Below are 22286 nucleotides of genomic sequence, written 5' to 3'. Positions count from 1 at the left end.
TTTGCTTGGTGTCCGCGTGATGTTACTCTTCGGAAATTCCTACACTGTGTTTGTGGCTTTATTGCGATAGTGTGGGCCCCTTACCGTCCTCACCCGACGCTCATAATCGATACGCACGACATGGAACACACAACGACGGCTGTCACTGTCAAACATGGCGGCACAGCCACCCGGCAGGGGGCCTAGGTATGTTGTTCTACCGCGATTGTGAGAAAACCGAAAGCGACCTGCCCCCTGCGTGTTCTGGATCCAGACGAGTCAGGAGAATGCTGAAGTAGAGGAGGAGCCCATGCCCTCGAAGTGAAGCGTAGCGACGTGTCCTTTGCAACGCCATAAACAGGTGACATTCATGGAAGGTCATAGAGCAGTAAATGACGCGTGAGGTTCGGCGCAAGATGCAATTCGAGGAACCCCGAACGCCTCATACGTAGAAGAGATACCTGTCTTGCACAACCTTCAGCGAAACGGGCAAACGCCTGCGAACTCGTAGGCACCAATGAGGTACCATCCCCATTCTTCAACACGAGTTCAACATTTTGCTGCGTCAAGTCCTGCTTGCGCGCCAACACAGCGGCTGTCATGCCTCAGCGTTTGCGGAGGTGAACGCCACTGACGGGAGACCTCCAGCATCTAGCAGGCGTGCTTTTTCATTAGAAGCATGTCCCCCCTACAGAATGGCGAGAGGAAACACGAGAGTCAATGTAGGGATATATCATGATTGGAGGGCGTTTCTGCTTCTGACGGGGCTCTCTAATGGCTGTGCAAGGAGACGTCAGGAATCCTGGAAATGTTGGGACCAACTGCGTCACTTGACTGCAGTGTGTGAAAGGGATCAACGCTGGCTAGTGTTTCCCGAGGATTCGGGCTTCACTGCTGAGAGGTTGATCCGGCGCTCTTTTCTGGAGACGCCTTCTCCTTCTAGTTTCTCCTTCTGTTCGGTACCATCGTGACGTCGGGATGCACATCATGGCATGTCGCTGTTCCCCTATCTTCATGTAGGTACTCCTTGTACGGCATTTCGAGCTGTACTGCCCAGGTGCAGGCAGTGGCCCTGCGCATGGCTGAGAGCAACAAGGCGGTAACACGTTTTATTACTCAGAACAGATAATCATACGTAATGAACGTGGCTGCCGCCTCCACGGCAGACGCCTCGAGTTGTTTCCGCTTTCGGCGTCGCTCTGAGATGTCTCCCCTCCGCAGTGTTATAGCGCGCTTTGCCTGAGCAAGGTCCCGGGACAACCTCAACGTCTCCCATACTCTCCACACCTCAAGTCCTGCATAAAACACTCCCCAAGCTACAAACGGCACAGCGCTGCCAGGCATGGGCTGCGGTGAACGCCAGATATCCGTTCGAGGCCTAGACATGCACTGAAAAAGCATTGACAGAGCCAACAATACATGGCCCACGCGACGAATGGCTGAGTAATCAGACAAACCCCGGACAAGCTCCGATGTTGTACGCAGTGCTTCTAGCTCGCTACGCGGTGAAGCATCTTCGTCTTCACTCACTGCCACCACTTCGGCAGACTCCGAAGGAGGGTCACCAGAGTCCTCCTGTACACGGCCATCTCCCACTGCTGGCGCACGTGTCAGAGGCGCCGCCTCTATACAGAGAACGGCCGGCGCCTTCTGCACACCAGTTGTCCAGTCACGAAGCAATGCACCAGACTGCGCTGACGGTCCCGAACATATTTCGTCGCGCAGCGATGCCAAGAGCAAACAAGCAGCCAGTACGAGGGGAACACAGCATATCCAGCGAGTGACAGAGACGCGGTTCCGTCCAGCAGATCTCGCTGGCAAGAGCAGCATCTTGTGCTCTCTCACATCGTATTCGGACCCGACGCTACTAACTACGGCGGGCGCCATAACGGCACAAATAACGATATTCCACTCTCGCTTCCCCGATCAAGACCACGGACCGGCGGGAGCGAGAGGGCCGCAGCAATCGCCTTCGTCCACGAGCCCCTTGACACAGTCGCGTCTCAACAATATCAGATTCACAGAGGCACCAACAAACACCGCGTGATGCCGTTGCTGAGTCTTTCGCAGTGTTGCAGCACTGATGCCTCGACGCCTCGGAAATGTTGCACTCGCGCAGCCCGTTTGCCGGGCAGACAAACGAGTCCCCCCAGCGACGCCAGCTTGATAGTACTACCGCAAGTACATAATATACGGCCGCAGTGTTGTGGCACTGTGCCTTGTACAGCAGTCATGCGTCACTCCTCGTAAAAGCGTCAGCGTACATCATCGAGCAACTCAACAACGTTTACACACTCCTGCATGCTTCATGACGTTACCTGATTGACGACAGCCTCACCAACAGCCACGCCATTTCAACTTTCGTCTGTCAAAAACATGTGTCCGAATGCCGCCATGACACACAACCGAAAAAAACAGCGCGCATTCATTGGACAGGAGGGGGTATTCCCCTTGTCTCTGTTGAGGTGTACTCAACAAGTGTGCGACGAAAAACGTATGCTCAATTACGGCGCACATAGAGATCAAGTGAGTTGTCCATATCATGGGCTAAAATCATGGGGGGCGTATATGTGCACCTGGCGACAGCAGAACGTCCGGGACCACGGCCGCACACAGACGGATGATCGAGTCAAAATAAAAGCACATTATTAATAGAGACGAACCATCTGCTCAGCCGATCGGCTCTGCGTAACCTCTCAGATGTCGTTCGTCTGCTGCGGCAACGGTGACCACATTCAGTGCACGACCTGCACAAGAGCACATGACTTGGCGAACGCTTCCACCACCAGTAGGCATGGTTACTGTCGGCTGCCGTCACCGGCCAGCAGTGCGTCAAGTTGTTCTGCGCGAGCGCCAGTCTGGCTTTTGTCTCTCGGGTGGTAAATACTAACAACCCCCGGTTGTGGATGGAATATACTTTTAACACCGAATAACAGGGTAGAAACTACCATTCAGGTACGATATGAAGTGGCGATTCGAACCGGTGTCTCACACATGACTACTCCCCGTGCGGGATAGTTTATCACACTGTCATCTGAGTAGGAATTTGATTTGATTCACGCAGTTATGGATCATCGATAATCTTCCTCTCCCTTCTCGGACTGCGGATGGCGCTGTCGTGGGTCGTCACTGGGCTGAGGCCAGCACAGGAAACAGCGTCAATTCACGAAATACGATGCGAAATAGCCAGCTTGTTTCACGTGCACTGGTAGTGGTCCACATCCGATCCCACAAAGAGGCACTTGCGTCCTCGCGGACAACGGAAACCGTGGATATCTCACGTGCTGGGCACATATTCCGGAGTCGCAGCCGCGTAGCACGAGAGATGGGTGACTGTCTGAAGGTGGTCTGGTCGCGGAGCGGTGAGGGTCGCAAGAACTCGGTGGTTTGGTAGACCATCAGCTGAGCAGGCGGTTTATTCTATCTGAGTGCTTCTCTTTGTCCGACGCTAGTCTCTCTATGTGTGTTGCGTCGTGATTTGCTTGGTGTCCGCGTGATGTTACTCTTCGGAAATTCCTAAACTGTGTTTGTGTCTTTATTGCGATAGTGACGACCCGTTACCGGCTCAACCGGACACCGATACGCGAAGCGATGCGGGATCCAAAACAGACATGGGATGACATCTCGCGTCGGAATATGCGTAGGTTATGCTTTGCAGTTCGGTCATCTGTTCAACGAGGACGCCCACAAAGGGTGGTGTGAAGGAAGGCTCGCTCGTCACGTCAGGGAGACGAGATCACTACATTGGTTCGGCCTGAGATTTCGGGTCATTGGCGTGCAATATGAGTGAGCATCGGGGTGTTGCCTTTAAGCGAAAGTTTTGTACTTGCGGTTTTACAGGTTGTCGTTATCCTTCCTCCGTAAGGGGGTCAGGGTGTGAGTTGTCGATCTTTCGGAGGTTCACAAGACATGCACGAAAAAGGATCATGGGGATGCCTGTTGTGTGGCGTTCTCGACATTCCGACGGTCCAACCGCGCAACCACAGAGCACTGCGCTCAGAGGACGACGGAGAAGCAGTATAAACGTCAAAACAGAATGAACGCTTTCACTTAGCTGTGTATAGCACTGGCGCGCCTATGCCACCTCCTCCCCCCCCGGCGCGAAACATCGATGCAATAACAACAAAGCAGCCAAATATACGACTTAATTGTCGCTGCAAGGGCGGAGAGAAGAAAGCGAACAGAGAAATGATGAAGCGCACAAATCGGGGACACTATCCAAAAGGTTCCAGACTGTATTTCAGAGAGTTGGAAGCCCCGTTCCTGACTTGGATGTGCTCAAGTTCTGCCTCGATACCATATTTCGTCCCCCCGCGTGCAAAAACTGAACTTTACACCAAGAGTTCGCTCGCGCTCACATGTGTTCTGTATTGCCCATCCGAAGAATCTTCAGTGCATGTGTACCCTGCTCTCTGGCTCTCGATTCTCCCGATCGGCTGAGATGGAAAGTCGCAGAGGTGCGCAGCGAGCTTCGGAACATGGGTACCCCGTCCAGTTGTGCATGTAACTGTCTTCCTGACACGCAACCGGCATCCACGGTGTATGGAATGTAAGAATTCGCAGCGTATATCACGGCAAAGCGTAGATACCTGCGCCTTCTCATGGCGATGCACAGAATAGGCTCAAGAGGTGAAGACTGGATAGAATTGCCACACGAACACCCAGGATTACTACACAAATTCACGCTTCTTCGGCATGCATCCACGTCGGCGCTACACCATGTATCTGCGTGTTTATTTCCACCGACACCAAACGCGAAACTGTTCTGGGACCCACTCTCGACCCCTAACACCATGTGCTCGTTTCTCTCTACTAGCCTGTGATCATACTGAAGAACGCGACGAAACTACACGCCAGTTTCTTCGCCTTTATTCGCAACCCTTTCTGTCGTCCACGTCTGCCCGCTCATCGAATGAGCCACCAGATTCTCTCTGGTTCGCTTCACTCGGGGCAAACGGTCCCGGACGAGTTCCAGATTCAGTTCCTAGCTTGGGTTCTGTTTCCTCTGAGGCCCTTTTGTTTGTTCTGGTGTCTTGATCGGGGTCTGAAAACCGTGTTTGCTTCCCGGCGGTCGCTCAGCTGAAGCCACCCACGTCTTCATCACTGTCGTCTCCCGCGGTGGAGAAGAACGGCTCGTAACTCGCTCCTTTCCCGCTGCCGGCAGACAGTCCCCTCGAAGCTGGCGAAACGGCGTCTCCTGCCTCGTGTAAGTGAAGCGTGTCTGCCTCTCCGGTCAAGCGACTCGAAAAAAGGTTACTGTTTGCAACGATCCCCTTCCCTCCTTCCCGCCGCAGTGCTCTGTCTCCCCTCCCTTCTCCGCGCGCCTTCGCGAATGCGTCCACCACATTCCTGAGGCGATCCGGTTCACCCGCTGGAAAAGAAACACCGGAGGCTCCGCTGCCTTCTTCTGTCTCTTCACCGGAGTGGAACTCAGGGAACTCGTCGAAAGGAGTGCTTCCTGCACGCGGATGCGCTGGAAGCGGCGCGACGCTCGAGGCTCGCCTCGAGGTGAAGCAGTTGTAGACGGAGATGAGACAGGGAGACACAATGCAGACAAGTCCGACTGCAGGGGACGCAGGGATGGCGCACATGGAAAGAATAAAATTCAGGGCTTGGCATGCGACACCGAAGAGGGACAACGTTGAACCTTTCCAAGAGAGAAGGAACGGCACACATCCAGCGAGTCACAGCGGTCTCCAGTTTCTAGTAGCGAGGCAACCCTGGCAACCAGTAGCAAGAGCATTTCTGGACATTTACTGCAAAAGATGTACCGGTATCCATTGACAAAATCTTTGAATAGAGCTTGGACTCAGTTCCCAGGCCTACTTGGCCCTTCAGAAGCGTGGGTATACCCTCCGGACACACAGAAAAGGTACACAGAGAGTCGAACGAAGCCGCACGAGTGCGCCACTCGTGAGAAACGCCGTTTTCCCCCCGACGACAACAGGAAAAGAACCACCATGCGGGCTCTCATACACCTTCCGACGCGTTGTCCTCAAAAGCCGAAACCCCCTAAAACCAGCAAGACAGATCCCCGCCTCACTTACTCAAACCTATGATGGAGGCGACAATCAGGTGGTAAGGAAGTCCGTCGCGGCCTTCTCTCGTTCCTCCAGGAGTATTGACGAACGTAACAAAGTCAGCAAACTCTTCGTCAGACGACAGTCGGTCACCTTCGCTCTCCTCCACAGACGACACGAATCCACCATGTCCGCTTCCCGCCTCCCAGCCTTCCCTCTGCCTCGGCCAGCGGCCCTCCTGTGTACGTACACCCGAAGCCGACCGCCGCGCACTCCACTGGCGCCAGCTGGCGCGGCCAGAGTTCCCGCAGATGAACCGGGAGAGAAAGGGAGAAGCTGAGATGGACGGCGCAGCACTGACCAAGGGGAAGGGGAAGCGGGGAGTGTTTATCTTCTCTTTCGCATCGAACTCTCCAGGAACCGGGGGAATGAGGCCCAGCGAACACGCCAGCGTGCGACGTTGCTGCGAGTCCACTGTGTCTGCAGGCGGCAGGAAGAACCTGTTCGAGGAGAAGGGCGAAAACGACGAAGCCTCATGAAGCGAGTAGGACGCAGACGGCTCTGTGGTGAGGGTAACGATGGTGCCTGGAAAGGAAGACAGAGGATGTAACGGCAAAAGCTGTAATTAAAGGACATCTCAGGAAAATCGGAAAATCAGGAAGGTGCACAGCGTCCAACGAGTCACTACGACCATCCGTTACACACTTATGGAGATGTGTTGGGCGCTAACGTCCCGGCAAAGCGTCAGGGGAAAGCCGCCCCATGGAGGCCGAGTTGACCCTCAAACAGACAAGTCGAGTCGGAAGCAAGGAACTGTTTCTCGTGCAGTCTTCAAATGCCAGATGGAGACCATCTGAGTAGTCCTGCAGCAGAAAAGCGTGCCCTGTGATTCTTGCTGATGAGAAACCCGTTTCCCACAGAGCGCAAAACCACGTGTTCATACGGTTCTTTTGCCCACTCAGTATCGTCGTAGCTATGCTCTACTAGCGGAGTAGAAGCTGGATTTCCGGTGAAGAAAAATCTCAAAGATCAGTCGTCCAACTTGGAGGATGTAGTCCCTACCAGGTCCACATCTGCAGTTGCTCAGGGAGAGGAGACTCTGGGCTTCCGAGGGAAGAATCCAACTTCCGGTTGCTTGAGTTTCTCCCTGAGACCGCGTCTTCGTCGTTTCCTCGCCACCGCTGACGCCCAGGAGTCGACCGAGGAACCCCTGCGCCTGTGGGGGCACACTCGCGGCTCCTGCCAAATTGAATCTCGGTCTCGAGGAAGGATAAAGCGTGAGCGGTGGACAGCAGTCTTCGTGGAACTGTGGAAAAAGGGCAACGCACAAACAGGGCACAAAGAGACTTCCACAACCCACTCATGCGCCTGTATGTGACACCTGAAAGGTGTAATCACAGTCCGACGAGCGATAGAGACCGAAATGCGAGGGTACACACAGAAAACGACACCAAACAAGACGAACTGTGGAAACACGCGATTGCTCCCATTCACAGTATATATATATATATATATATATATAGTTCTATGTGTGTGTATGTTCATGGATACCTTTTGCTTACCCTCAGGTAAAGTGGTGCATTGGGAGGAACCCCCATGGATGTTTCACAGAGTTCAGCTTCGAGGCGAACGCTCGGCGGTGTCACACTCTCCGGAGCTTCTTCTTTTTCTTGCTTTCTGCTGGGTGCTCCGATGGGGTTAACTCTGTAGATCAGCCGCAGGTACCCGACGAGGTTTCCTAGCAGAGTCCGAGCTGCGCTTCTTTCGCTATGCTCCAGCAAACGTTCCTCTCGCTGTCTCTCCTTGCCTGTATCCTTCCCTTTCTCGCTTTCTTCGATCGCTCCTGTCTCTTTTGCCGGCCCTCGCTCTGCACGCCCTTTCCAACTCTCCCCTTCTCCTGTGAAACTCCGACCTTCTTCACCTGTACCTCCCCCGCCTTCCACTCTCGGACTCGTCGACGAACCTGTTGCTTCCTCTCTTTCTCCTGCATCCCCCTTCGTTCTGTCTTCTGAGTTCTCTCGCTCTGCGTCTCGTCCGCGCGCCCTCGTTCTTCCCTCTGTCTCAGTTTTCTGTCGAAAGAAGCACACGAGGGTGACGCCGAATGGTGGGGACGAAGAGGCTGGTCGCTCCGCTGGATCTGCAGGGAGAGGCGCCAGTTTTTCGTGGATTGCGTGAAGAATTGTAGGCGTGTGGAGTGAGGACCCGACGACGGCCAGCGCCGACTGCGAAGGCCGGTGTCTCGAAGACGCTCCAGAGAGAAGAGAGTCAGAGGAACGCGCGTCTCGTCTTGCTCCCTCGTTACCACCATCCTCGTGTCTCTCTCCCTTCTTCTCTGCCTGCTCTGTTGCCTTTTGGTGTGTTCCCTGACTCCCTTCGTTTTGCGCCTCCTTCCCTGTGTTCTTGTCCGGCGTTTCTAGCTCTGCACCGCCCTGGTTCTCGCGCTCTGAGCGCGTGTCCGGGATCCACTGCGCAACGACGGCGCGGCCGAGCAGAGCAGTCAAGGGAACATCCGCTTGCCCACGCACAGTTCTCCGATCGATCAGAGAAAAAGCGACGACGGCGGGCAGTTGTTGCTGTCTCAACTGAGTCGCCAGTCGCAGGGACCAGGCTGACGAGAGCCGCGAGGATCGACGCGAATTCATTTTCTGCTGTTCCTTCCTCTTGACGAAGTTCACCAGGCGCGTCTGCTGCAGCCTCTCGAGCTCAGAGCGGCCCAGCGGCCCCGTCGGCACCTCGCCCAGCAACAACGCGGAGGCAAGTGAGTGCTCTGCAATGGAGCCACGACCCGAGAGGGCGCCGACAGAGGAGACAGAAGAGAGAGGGAACGGCGAGGAAGAGGCGAGAGAGGACGCCGGAAAGAGAAACTGGTCTACAGCGTGGTGGAGAAGGTCTCCGTCCGCGAATACCGCGAAGAGGAAGCGCCCCGGCGGCAGGCTCGAGAGCGGACGCTGAGGAAACCGCAGAGGCGAGCAGAGACACGGTTCGTAGACGAGAAGAAGCAGACGAGGAGCGACCCCGCAGAACAGAAGCAGAGGGCGAAGGCCAATGGGGGAGGCAGCAACAACGTGTGAACTGAGACGCGAAGGGCACACATGCAAGGAGGAAAAGAAACGCAGAAAACGGAGACTCGTAGGTCGAGAGACGAGGCATTGGAGACATACGTTTCTACAGGAGAGCAAGGTGTGTGTGTGTGTATTTGAAACATATGACCAGAAAGGAGCCGAAGAAGACTTCTCGACGAAACAAAGGGAGAAACGGGGGATGCACACGCTGGAAAAAAGGCAGACGTTGAACAGAGACGCAGCAAGACAAGGAAGAGAAACCTCCTTGGAGAAAACAGCCACGTCAAGGAAACGAGCCAGCTCACGAAAAAAAGGCCCAGACTACGACACGAGGCGCCATGCGACGAGGTGGACTCGCAAAGACAGAAAACTTGGAAACGGCAAACCCCAGCAAACGCCCATCGCCTGCACCAGAGAAACACCGCCGTTTCGCGTTTACCCACGACACGTACGCTGAGGCCGACGCTGACGTCAACTCTTCGAATCGACAGCGCGTGGTTCTTGTCCCTCGGGTGGCGGAAGGCGCCGGTGAAAGGATCGTAGCGGAAGCGTTCCTCATTGAAGTTTCCTCCCAAGTTCAAGAAAAGCTGCACGGACGCCGACGCGTCTCTTCGAAGCCGGTCCTGTCTTGGCTTCAGCCCAGAGGAAGGCAGAAACGCAGCGAGAGGAAAGTCAAGGCGGGCAAAGCCTTCGACGTTGTCTCCTCGAACAATCAGCGGATACCCCGCGGGGCCGACCACGGGAAACAGTGCAGGGACAGACGCAGGGTACATCCTGAAAAAAACACGCAAATCTCAAACGCCCATCTGCGCGAACATGCACCTTCATATGTATCATTCTTATAACTGAGGTTAAAACTGTCCTGTAGCCGTACTAAGAAATGCAGGGACATGAGGCTCATACATAGTATGTATAAATATATATATATATATTAAGTATAGATAAGCACACTCTGTGTGTATAAAAAAAATACTCGAGAGACAGAGACCAAATATGCACGCTCTCTGTACCTTTCGACACATGCCTGCCCGCACCTGCTCTCTCTCGGCCTTATCTGTAGGTGCAATTCCCTCGAAGCGAGAAAGCGAAGTGACGAGCTAGACGAAAAGAAGAGAAGAGGAACCAGCAGGCGAAGGAACGAGAGATAGGCGACGGCGAAAGACAGGCAGAAGAGCCGCACGGACAGAGAATGAGACTTGCAGGGAGGGGCAGAAAAGAGGCAGGAACACAGGGGAAGAGCGAGACGCACAAAAAGGAGGCGAGGAAGAGCAAGAGGGAAGAGGTCTTACCAGGTTTTCCGTCCTACGATGACGGCGTTTCCTTCTGACGATCGTGCTTGGTAGTTCTGGGGAAGAAGAATTCGACGAGAAGAACGAGAGGCGAGTGCAGCGCATGCACTGCAGAAGCGAGTCTTTGAAAAAGGCGCAGACGGAGAGAGAGCAGAACGACGAGAGCACGAACCAGCAAAAGTCACAGGCAGAAAGAGACGACGTACTCGCGTGAAGAACAAGGAGCACTCCAGGGATACCCAAAAGAAGGAAGCGATATGACACACAAACTAGGGGATGACACCACGAAACACATTCACATTTCTAATGGTAAATGCAACTGACATAGTGCGAGATTGGCGGGCAGGGGAACCACACATGGGGAGAGGGAAGGCGAACGAGAGGCAGAGAAGAAAACAGAGGGGACGTCGTGCAGAGAAGACGGTGAGAGACGCAAGCGGCAAGAAGGCGAGAAGCGGAGTGGAAGCAGGGAAGAAGGAAAAGGAGAAACTTTACTTCGAGTCGAAGACGAGCAATGTGGCTCTGGGGTGGCATCTTTGGCTCTGGGTTCTGCTGGTATTTCCAATCCTGCAGAGACGAAGCAAAAGTCTCAAACAGTCGACAGTGGAGAACTACTTCGGACTCGCGCTGAACTTCCCACGCAGAATTACAAAGACACCCAATGTGAAGCGCGAGAAAGCGACACAATGAAGTAGACGGGCGCTGTTTTCACCGGAAGAAACGCACTGTTGCCACTCCAGAACATGATCGAAAAGTCCACTCAAGTACGATTCAGAAAACGCGTTACTCGACTCGGTGACCATCCGCCTGCACAGGCTTAGATACACAACAGCACGCGAATTTGTATCGGCACATATATTGAGGAACTGACATGAGAATCCACGAGACGGAGAGACACACGCTCTCCGGTGTGAACGGTGCACAGACGAAATGACTGACGTCGCAAGCGCGCAGGGCCATTCGGCCGCGGAGACAAGGCATTTCCGAGCCAAGTTCCTCCACGTATAAGGCCCCCTCTGGGGACACCCGAGGCGCAGAGGCGACGAAGGAAACGAGGAATGTACTGAGACACGCAGGCGAAAAAGACGCATAAACATGCAGAAGAAGCCACTCTAAGCATTTGCACACACACGCGCAGGGAGACGTGCATCTGCGTATGAAGCGCCTCGTTGCCAGGGACGCTGAAGAGAGAAAAAGTTCCAGAGAATCGCGCACCGACCGCTCACCTGGTCGAAGGAAGCGAAGATGACGCTGCAGTAGTCCCCGTCCTGCGCGCGCGCAAGAGACCCAAAGGAGAGTGAAAAAACGAAAACGAGAAGGAAAGAAAGAAGCCGAGGCCGAGAGACGAGAAACGAGAGAAAAACGAGAAGGCAAAAAAGCAGAAGCATGAGAAGGACTTGGATCCGGTAAACAAAGACCTTTTCAAGATCTTAAAACCAGGAGTCCAACTCGTAGTAGCACATGATTCCCGAACCAGAACTGTTTAACTCAAATCGAAGATGCAAGGGAGAAGAACGACGAAGAAAGAGAAGACGAAGGCACCAAAAAAGACAGCAGAGAAGAAGCAAATACTCTCTTCTCGAAAGAAACAGGTGTCACTCGGCATGCGCCAGGAGCCGGCGAGAGCGTCACTACGTGAGCCACTGAACACGGGGACGAAGACTGACGTCTGATCCCCTTGTGGGCTTGCCCCCTTCCTACCAACGCTTCAGGCGGAACTTTGTACTGAATTTCAACGCGATTGCGCCTCTGCTCGGCAGTGCCCTGATTCAACGTAATGTCTTTGTTGCCACCGCCTCCCCACCACTCAAACTCCGCTGGGGGCAAGTCCGCGTCCTCGGAGACACTGCCTCTCCGCTCCCAAACACCTGCTTCTCGACAGCGCACAGGCAAAGTCTTCGCCTTCTCCCGAACCAGCATCTCGGCTTCCCGCCACGCAGGCAGCAACTCCGGCACCATCGGCACAAACGAAGAAGCGGCCGAAGAAGGAAAAGAAGGAGAGACGGTCAGGAGATCTTCACAGCGACCTCTGCGGATCTGGAGTTCGACATCGTTCAACACATTGCACCCGATGGGGTAGAAGGCAAAAATGGAGACAGCGCCTGCACGGGAGAAAGGGGACAAGGCGAAAAATAAGAAAGGAAGGGGAGGGGCTACGCGAAAAACAAGGGGAAAAACGATGAAATTCAGAAGGAAAACAACGGGCAAATACACATGTTGAAACAGACAAATCCTACAAGAAAATAGAATGCTGAACGCATATGTACATATATATGTATATATAATCATATATATATATATATATATATAGAGAGAGAGAGAGATATGTAGATGAACATAGATAGAGAGATTCACGTCGACAGAAATCCATTAGGAACCGAGGAAACGATGTGACCGGACACCGAGCGATGTATCACGGTAGCTTCCAGAAAGGAGCGAGTAGAGAGAGACACACACAGACAGGCGAATACCTGGAGGTTGATACAAAGGAGGGGTCGACGTAAAGAGAAGGTCCGGCTTTGCCTTCTCGATGAACTTCAACGCGAGACGGACATTTCTAATGGTCAAAAAGTCGTTCTTCTCGCCAGCGCCTCCGTCTTCGTCCGTCTCCACTTCTTCCTCCTCTGGTAGAAGCAAGCTCGGGCGATCCACCGGGCGAGGACCTGTAAGGTGAACCACAGGCATGTAGGTACATTTGTCGGCACACATCTCTCTATATATGCATACGTGTGGAAACATATGCACATGTATGCAACGTACAGCTATGTACATACACATATGGAAATGCTTGCATGGACATGTAATAAATATATATATATATATATATATATACATATATGTATAGGAAAATGTATGTATACACACGTAATATATTAACATATATAACACTATATCTAAGACAAAAGTAGGTAAGAAAGACAGTAAAAACATATATCTCTGTGTATGGAAGTGTATCTGTAGAGAGAGGGATAGAGGGAGAAGGGAGCAGATACGAAGACAGAGAACAGCGCACATGCAGGACACACAGATGGAAGAACAGGAAGAGAGAAGAGAGAGAAAAGAGAGAAATCCAGGCTGGCATCCCAAGCTGTGGCAGAGAAAGACATCGTACGCCGCACGACAGAAAAACGCGCGACGGCGATTTGGACACGACGACTCTTTTGAAGTCCGAATTTTTCGTTTTCGAATGAAGCGCCATACACTGGGTGCCATGAATATACTGTTTAGCATGCATTGACCTCAGTTACGACAGAACAAAGAAAATAAAACTCTCCACATGGACGCAAAGGAGGCAGGACGGGAACGATTGCAAAGGAAGAAAAAACTGGAGAGAAGAAGCTTCAACGGAACAGCACAGAGCGAGAGGAGAGAAACCCTATGTAACAACATGGAGAGAGAAGAGAATACTCTGTACAGCAACGCAGAGAGAAGAGACAGGAGGAACCGCAATGTTTGAAATCTCCGCTCTTTCCCCTCTGAAAGTGGAGTTCGAAGAGAAGAAATCTCACCCATCGAGACGCGAGAAGGAGCTTTGTTGTCGTGCATTTCAACTAAGAAGAGAGCCGAGCTAACATCTGGGGTGGAGTAGACGCTTCTGGAGGCGGGGTATCCGTAACGCTTAGCCCCCTGTTTGTAGTCGATTTTCCATCTCTCTTCAGAAGATTGAAGGCTGTCCGTTCCGCTCTTCGCCCTCCGTTCGACCTCTCCTTCTCGCTGTTTCTCTTCAGCTCCAGAAGCCGTTCCATTCTCCCCAACTTCCTCTTCACTGTCTCGTTCCCGAACGTCACCCCTCGGCAACCACGCGTCTTCCTCGTCGCCTCCACCTCGCAAAAGAAGTTTGTGTCCACCGCGCCTGCTGCCTGCACCCGACAGGCGGCGACTCTCGCGAGACGCTTCTTCTCCTTCGTCTTTTGTCTGTTCTTCTGTCTCTTCTTGTGCGTGTTCGACTTCCTGGTTCTTCTCTTCTCTCGCAGCTCGGCTACCCTGCGCGCGCGCCTTCGTGCTCTCTCTGAACAGGTGCCGAAACGAACGAAGAGAAGGAGACGAGGGAGGAGATGAAGGCGAAGAAGGAGAAGAGGGAGGAGAAGAAGGAGAAGAAGGAGAAGAAGAGGAAGGGGAGGAAGCAGATGTAGAGGCACTGGAGAGAGAAGCGGAGGGAAGCTCGTAGGGAGCAGGTTCGCAGACAGAAATGGGGTCGGGCGAAGGTTCGAAGGAAGCCCCGTAGGCCCAGTCCTCCATTCCGCCACTGACGGGATAGACGAGGTTCGTCATCGACCCTGTGGGGTAGTAGAAGTCTCCATTTTCCTTGTCGAGGCCTCCAGCTCGCTGAAAACCGAAGCGAAGGAAGGCCGAGAATGAAGCACAGGGGGCGCAGCGGGTGCAGAGAAGAGAGAGAGGAGAAAGTGAGACAGGGGAACAAATGAGAGAGAAGATAAAGTGGAAGAGAGGCGACGAGGACACACGCACAGAACGCCCGCACCGGCAGCGAGAGATGCGGGAACGGAGCAGAGCAGAAAGAGAACGAGAGGGTGGAAGAGAAACAAAGGAGAGGAAAGAGAAGAAAGACAGAGACATGGAGAGAGAGACCAAGCTGGACAGAGAGCCGCGGATGCCCGGAGACAGACAAAAGAGGGTGGCCTGCGAAGACGGAGAAGGCGAGGCGGCGGCAGAGAAGCAGACAACGACCCGCCAGAAAACGCAACACAGGCGGAGGGGAGGAACAAGATGAAGAAACAGGGAAACCGGGAAGGCATACAGAAGAGACGCAACCACAGAAGAACGATGCAGGCAGAAGTCTTCTGGGAGAAAAATTTGAAACGTTTCCTTTCTGTGTCGCACCTGAAGCACGCGGGCGAGGGATTTGAAAGCCGCGTCATCTGGCGAAGCGCGCGACTGCCACCGATCTCTTCCTAGCTGAAAAAAGGAGAAAACAGTCTTGGAAAGGAGCAGGCAATCTGCATGCGCGAGGAATTCGTGGGTGACAGCTGGAAAGAATGCACTACCAAAACATGGCAGCGGCGCTCTGTCCTTCCTCGGGAAGCTGAATGGTGCCTTCCTTCTTTCTTCCAGAAACGCCGGAGAGCCTCTTTTCTTCTCTCACGAAAAGAACACGGCTCCCGTTCCTCGTCCTCAGGCGCTCCTCTCTCTTCTCTGATGTGCGAAAATGCAGTTCTGCGAGGATGATGGCGAAGAGGTTCGTACACGAACATGACGCTTTCCTCTTTTTCTCGAGAGAGGGAGCAGCGAAAACTTGGAGTGTATAGAGGGACCGAAAGCAGAAGTGAGGAGAAAAAGACAGCAGAAGAGACGATAAGGAAAAAGCAGAAGAGACGATAAGGAAAAAGCAGAAGAGACGATAAGAAAAAGCAGAAGTGAGGAGAAGAAAAAAGCAGAAGTGAGGAGAAGACGAAAGAAGAGAGGATAAGAAAAATGTAGAAGTGAGGAGAAGGAAGGAAAAGCACACCTGATATCTTAGAAGGAAGCGAAAAGAAATATAAGAATAACGCACCTGCTGAGAATGGTCATACGAGCCCCAAGGGTATGCGACAGCGCGCATGCCTCCGTGCCAGGTGATGCCGCCGAGAATCAGGTGAGATCGGAATACCTCGTTGATTGCTCTGGAAAAAATTTACGATAAAGCGAAAAAACGAAGGCGTGAGAGTGCACAGACACCGGACAGCCTCTCGACAAGCACAGACTGGTGACACGGTCTTTCAAATCAAAACAACGAGAAAGAAGAGCGGGGAGAGACGCAGAGAGGACGGAGACAGAGGACAGAAAGACGGAAAAGAGAGGGGGACGGCACCTCAGAGAGATGAAAGAACGGAGGAGAGGGGAGAAAATGAAAGGGAGAGAGCAAAGGAAAGAGGATAAGCGAGAGGAAGAAGGAATGCAAATTGAGCATCATAATCAGGAAGAAGGAACAGAGGGGAGAGGATAAAATTATGAGGGAGAAAGAACGAAAAAGCGAGACGAAAGATGGGGGAGACTGAATTGGGGAACGCGATCCTGCCTGCCTCCTACCGCGCCGCGACAGATTGGAAGCACTGGCTGGACTGTCTTTGGTAGGGGAAGTCTCGATTGACGTCGACTCCAGCTTCCTCGCGGAAGTTCCAGGCGAAGCCCAGGACGTTCGGAAAGGGCATGACGAGCACTCGCCGGTTCCGCACCAAGAAGGTGACCTGAGGAAAGGAAAAAAGTCAAAAACGAGGAGACAGAGAAGAAAAAACACCTAAAAAAAGGGAGACCTCGGTAGAAAGAACCTTGTAAGGAAGAAAGACAGGCGGTTAGGTGAAAAGTTCAGGAAAGCAGAAACGAATCACAAAGCCGCAAAATAAGAGGAGAAAAAAAGGGAAGCAGTGGGAAAAAATGGACGTAAGCAGGACTAAATCGAAGAAGGGAGGAGGACAATGGACGGAAGAGAAGAAAACGTCGAAGAGAACCGAAGGAAAAAGAGTCTGAAGAGAACGTACAGAAGAAAGAAAACGAAGGAATTAACGGCACATCCGCAAGAGCCTTTGGCGTTGAGCACCGAAGAAAAGCGAGAAAATAAAAACGAAGGTCACAATTGAAACGACGCACGCGATGAGCGACACCTTCCAGGGTTCTTACATCTTTCTCTCCTATACATATATATATATATATAAATGTATATATCTATACATATAAATGTAGATATATATATGTATCTTTATATACATGTACTGCAAACCAGATAAGGATGTTCTGTCTCTTCTCCCCATCGCCAGGAGAAAAATCCGCTTGACCAGTAGAGAAAGGGAAAGTAGGAAACACGAAAACGCACAGTCAAGAAACCATACAAACTGTTCGTTTCTTCCAGATACTGCATTGATACACAGCAAGGCAGAGACAAAGAAGCGCATGTGCATTTTGATATATCTGTTCTTCGTGAATGCATATAAATATATATATATATATATTTGTGTGTGCGCAAGTATCTGTGAATGTAGGCAGAGTGCCATTTGCTTAGGGATGCCTTTTCGATGGGAGCTGCTCGGTACGAGGCGTCGGAGCGAGGGCGGCGCGGCCGCTGCATGTACGGTGGGGTTTGTCTCTTTTTTCAGAGACGCCACAGGCGAGAGAAAAGAGTGGACGCGAAGAAGTCTGCTCAGAGACGACGCAGAGCGAGAGAGAGAGCGAAGTCGCGAAGGGGCCTTACCTCGCCATCTCGTCGGTACCTTGCACACAAGTAGCGGACGAGCTCGACAGCTGCAGTCGGTCCTGCGCGTTCGTCTCCGTGAACGGCGCCGCTGAGAAGAATGACGGAAAACGAGGAAAACGAGGCAGAAAGAGTGGGGGTGCAGGAGGAGAGGGCGGGAAGGCACACGAACGGCGACTGAAGACGGCGAAGCGGGAAGGCCGGTCGAGAAGAGGAAATCCAGGATCCAGAGGAGAAACGAAGGACACAGACGAGAAGCGCGGCATCAGGCGAAACAAGCAGATAGAACGCAGTGCCACAAAGATGAGAGGAGGAGAGAAACGAAGAGAAATACGCCACAGATGAAAAGAAAAGCACGATGGTGACGCACGTGTATCAAGAGGTGAAGGGAGAGCAGAAGAACAAAGAGAGATACACTTAGACTGTCGCGTTCACAGAGGGCCCTGGAACAACTGATGAATCCTTTTCACAGAGACTGTCAACCCCAGACGGACGACGCAGACCATCTGGATTTTAGAGCAGTTCTCCTCTCGATGTGCAGCTCGGGGACAGAGCAACGAGGAAACATCAGACGCACACAGGGATGAAGACACCCGCCAGCCTCTCGCAAGGAAGCGAGGTGCTATGGTCAACCAGAAATGAACGGATGACGTTACGGAGAATCGATAGTCAAGCACGAGAGGCACAGCACCTAGACGCAGCACAAGGTGCTTTAGAAAAAGAGGAAGAGAGTGCAAGAGACATCGACGAGAACATGCACAGAGAGAGAGAAAGAGAGGGAAACAGAGCGAGGAAGATGGAAAAACAGACCCAGACAGTGAGAAGGGGACGCAGAGAGACAACAAGGTAGAATTTGTATGTGTGTGCACCTTGTTTTCTACACAGAAAAGGGTCGCGTTTCGACTTTGGAAGAAAGCGAGTCTCTGAGGAGAAAGAGCACGGCAAGCACCATAAAGATTGTCGTGGAAACAAAGTCGACGTTTTCCCGAGAGCAGAATTACTCTCGCTCAGCAGACTGCAATCTCGAATTTCCCTGAGACAGGAGAACCTCCAGCCTCGGTTGAAATTCCTTTGAACTCCGCACGAGGTGCGAAAGTCACCATTCGAGAATGAGGCACATTAAGAGCGACGATGACGTTAGGGCCTTCACGAAATGCCACACTTGTCCGTCCACTGAAAAATGCGAGCCTTCTCAGCATCAACTGTGAATCGATTCCCTATTGTGACGGGGATGGATGGACCGTCAAGCCTGTGGGGAAATGCGCAGAGCGTTCTTCCTTTGACACAGGCGCAAGACTACGAGCCGGCACCTACTCTACTTCTGAGGAAAGAGAAGAGACGTACCTGAAGAAGACGGTGGGCGTAGCTGGAGAGAGAAAGTCAATGTCTCCGACCTCAACAAGAGGCAGTTGACACGCGTCAGAAGTTCCGCAAGAAAATCTGAGAATTGGAAAGCAGAGAAGGAAGCAACACTCGGTTCCGAGGCTTCGCCGCTCGCGTTGGATACACAGACACTGCCTTCGTCTTCGAGGGTCTGCCCAGTCGCCAGCGGGGGCATCTCGGCAACATCGTGAAGCAGACGGACAAAACGAGAAAGCGAGGCAACATTATACCAAGAAAAAGAGGAGAACTGGAACAGCAACATTGCAGAGAAAAGAAAGAAAGCAACGAAAACTACTGATGACGCTCTCGACAGAGCGAAGACAGAGACAGGGCCCCAGAAAGAGAAAAAAACACAAGAAAGACAAGACGGCCACTGAAAATCATCGTTAATCACTCCTTTCCCTTAGCGCCACCAAAAGCAGACATGTCTCCCTTCCCCTCCTCTGTTCTCTGCTACTCTCTCCGCGTTCCTGTCTCGTTACTTGCGAATTTTTCTCTCTCCTTCCCTGGAGACCCATCTTCTCTCTTTCTGTCTCTTCATCTCCCGAGTTCGTTTTCCTCTGCTCTCCCCCGTTCCTTCCTTCCTTTCATCTCCGGATGCTCGTGTCACTTCACTTCTCTGTTTCCCTCTCGCCAAGACAAAAGGCTTCTTCTCTGTCTCTCCTTTTCTGCATCTGTCCTCAACTCCTTTTTCTCCTGTCCGCTTCGCTCTTCCGCTTCATATCGCTCTCTCGTCTCCCACTCTCCTCTTCTCCTTTGCTCCCCATCTCCTCTTCTCTCCTTCTTTCCTCTGCTTCTACACTCACCGGCTCATGAAGACAGAGAGCCCCGACTCGCGACCCCAGTCGGAGACTCGCACCAGAGAACGGCAGGTTTCCTGAATCTCCCCTAGTTCCTTCAAAATCTCTTCGTAGGTGTAAGGCGCCACCGGCCTCGCCTTAAACGCCACAGAAGAAACAGAAGAAGAGGACGAAGGTACAGGGTCCCGTGCTGCACTGGCAAACAGCAAAGACGGCGTCGGCATGAAGGCGAAAGGCGGGTGAAACGCGCGGAGCTGGGGGGCCTCGCCCAGTGTACGTACACCCGGTGCCGTGGGGGCCGCACGGAAGAGGGAGGCGACGTAGATGAGGAGGAAGGCAACCACGGAGAAGAGGAGAACTCGAGAAAGACGATAACAGGGAGGGAGACAGGAAGTGACATTTTTGTTGGCTTGCAGAACGGAAGTGAGAACTGTTCGACGAAAAGATGCGTCCTCGTTACTCCGCCTCAACGACGCAGACGCGTCTCTCAAGGTGCGAGGAAGAACCTCCGTTTGACCAAGGTGTTTCTCTTGAGGAGAGGACGAAACGCCACGGCAAGGCCTGTCTCCTCGCGAATTCAGTCGAAGCCGAGGAGCAGTCGCCACCGAAATGGAGGAGACAGAGCAGAACGACTCCAATCCTCCTTGCTCTGCCCTGTACTTGCTCGCGACCAGCTCGCGTGCTCTTGCCTGGCGGGGCCTCGTTCTTCCACCGCGAGAAGAAAGAAGCGACTCAGGGCAGAAAGAACCAGGACGCGTTCGGGTGTCTCTCCACCGGCGACGCGTGAGGCCGAAGAGGAGTTCTGCAGGCGATTGCGCGCGCAGAGAACTGCAAGATGGCGTCGGCAGCGACGAGAGCGTCTCAGAGTCGACAGACGCGTCAAGCTCTCGACACAGTCGGGCCAAGGAGAACGCCGGAGGGGCAGAAGACGCAAGGAAGGAGACAGACGGAGACTCTGATGGAGAGGCAGAGAGCGAGTCTGCGGCTGACCGGGAAGAGATGCGCGCGTTAGAGGAAACAGAGGTGTGAGTGCACAAAGAAGAAGACGGGTCTCCAGAACGCGAGGCTTCGACGAAGGACAGACATAACGAAGAGACCGGAGAAACGAAACAGTCGTCCGCTGCTGCGTCAACAGACAGATTGCGGGCGCTCTTCACGAGAGAGTGAGAAGTAGCAGTCGACGAAGGCGAGATGAGAGAATCTGAGGACGACAAATGTGACGAACTTGAGGACACAGAAGAAGACATGAACAACAACAGGCGGCCTCGTCCCAGGGATCGGCAGTCGCAGGCGGTGCCGAGATAAGGAGGAGACGTAGAGTCTCTCGCAGCAGTTGTGCGTTCAGTTTCGACGTCGACAGAAGGCGAAAAACTCAACTTTCTCGCGAGAGGACGTTCAGAAAAGAGTTGCGACACCTCGGCCTTCTTTCTGTCTGTCTTCTCTGTGGCTCGGTGATGCATGCAAGGGCCGGCGAGACGCCCGCCCGTCGCCGAGCTCCGGTGATTCGCCTCCATCTTCGTTTTTTGACTCTTGAGCTCCCGATAAGCCCAGGGGAAGCGGAAAGCGAAGAACGAGACGATAAAAGGAGACTGTCTCCACACAACTCCACTGCTCGTGGTCGACAGAGCGGGACTCCTTTAGCTGAGGAGTGCTACACAAACATGGCGCGGAACGGGAGACACAAATCCAAGCAAAAAGTCGAACGGCTCTCGGAACGTCTGTCACCGCAGGACTGAAGGAACCGCTGTCTGGTTCCAGCTGTACGTACGCCTGAAGAAGGACGCTGCTGGACGCGACTCTCCAGGCTGGGGGTGGAGAGAGGGAGAAGAGCTCGGCCTTGTTCGACCGGATAAATAGGAAAGCAAAGGCCGAGTGTCTTTCCCTGCACGCGATGGGGATTCACCGCACTTAGAAGCAGAGGGGCCTACGAGGAAAAAGTCTTTTGGGCAAACAACGCGGCGTGAACAAGTCTCTGCCGAGTGGGAAGTGCACGGCAAAGAGAGGCTTCCCACGGGAGGTTCATGCACGAGTCGGCGCGAACCCAAAAACGGTGTTTGTCGCTTTCGATCAGCGAGTTTTCCTGCCTCGCTGCTGGAAAGTTCGACTTTAAGGCGACTTCCGCCAGGCAGCAGACCCTCTGGTCGGCGATTCGGTAACACCTTTATAGAAAATCAAAGATGGCATTCGCGAAGAACCACAAACGTGCCGTGAACGGGGAGAACAGAGGGGCAAAGACGCAACCTGACCAGTCTGGTATTCGGAGAAACGCAGTCCAGATGCACGGCGCTAGAAGCGGAGTCTGCCGGACGGGGTTAAAGCATAAGTTCGGCGAGAACAGAGATTTCCCTGCGTGAAACTCGATGCAGAAAAGATCTCCGTAGAAGGCGGAGCCAAAAAAAAGGGAAAAGCCTGCCGGAACCAGCGCCGAAAAACTGCGGACTCGCCTCCAAGGCGCCGATTCCTGCGTGCAGCGAGGTGAGGAAGCCTGCAAAGAATACAAAGATAGAAACCCGATCCCTCCCTGACTTGGCAGCAAAAGCGAAGTGGAGGAGTTAATTTTCTAGCGAGACGAC

At 53.1% G+C, this 22286-nt stretch overlaps 1 protein-coding gene across 1 annotated transcript; it reads right to left on the bottom strand.

The window, feature by feature from the left end:
* Positions 1-1083: 1083 nt before the first annotated feature.
* Positions 1084-22239, bottom strand: TGME49_253170 (zinc carboxypeptidase, putative). Its single transcript, XM_002369343.2, has 17 exons — positions 19720-22239; positions 18875-18970; positions 17531-17621; positions 16375-16532; positions 15860-15968; positions 15190-15264; positions 13860-14676; positions 12822-13013; positions 12052-12452; positions 11577-11618; positions 10846-10917; positions 10351-10406; positions 9514-9835; positions 7562-8947; positions 7062-7305; positions 6027-6584; positions 1084-5542 (listed from the first exon to the last, which is right to left on the bottom strand). The coding sequence occupies exons 1-17, from the start codon at positions 21225-21227 to the stop codon at positions 5055-5057; spliced, it is 6615 nt and encodes a 2204-aa protein (XP_002369384.1). The 5' UTR covers positions 21228-22239; the 3' UTR covers positions 1084-5054.
* Positions 22240-22286: the final 47 nt, after the last annotated feature.

Source organism: Toxoplasma gondii, chromosome III (genome assembly GCF_000006565.2).
Source record: "Toxoplasma gondii ME49 chromosome III, whole genome shotgun sequence".
NCBI classification, from domain to species: domain Eukaryota; phylum Apicomplexa; class Conoidasida; order Eucoccidiorida; family Sarcocystidae; genus Toxoplasma; species Toxoplasma gondii.
Note: the sequence above shows the minus strand (reverse complement) of the source record. Positions and strands in the feature narration are given on the sequence as shown.

Bases quoted from the DNA above. Each gene is read 5' to 3' on its own strand.
- TGME49_253170 (XM_002369343.2), bottom strand. From the start codon at position 21,227: ATGGAGGCGAATCACCGGAGCTCGGCGACGGGCGGGCGTCTCGCCGGC. The intron at 12,453-12,821 runs GTATTCGCCTGT...TCTCCCGTGCAG, and splicing joins TCCTTTGTATCAACCTCCAG to GCGCTGTCTCCATTTTTGCC. The intron at 5,543-6,026 runs GTAAGTGAGGCG...CGTCCCCTGCAG, and splicing joins CGCCTCCATCATAGGTTTGA to TCGGACTTGTCTGCATTGTG.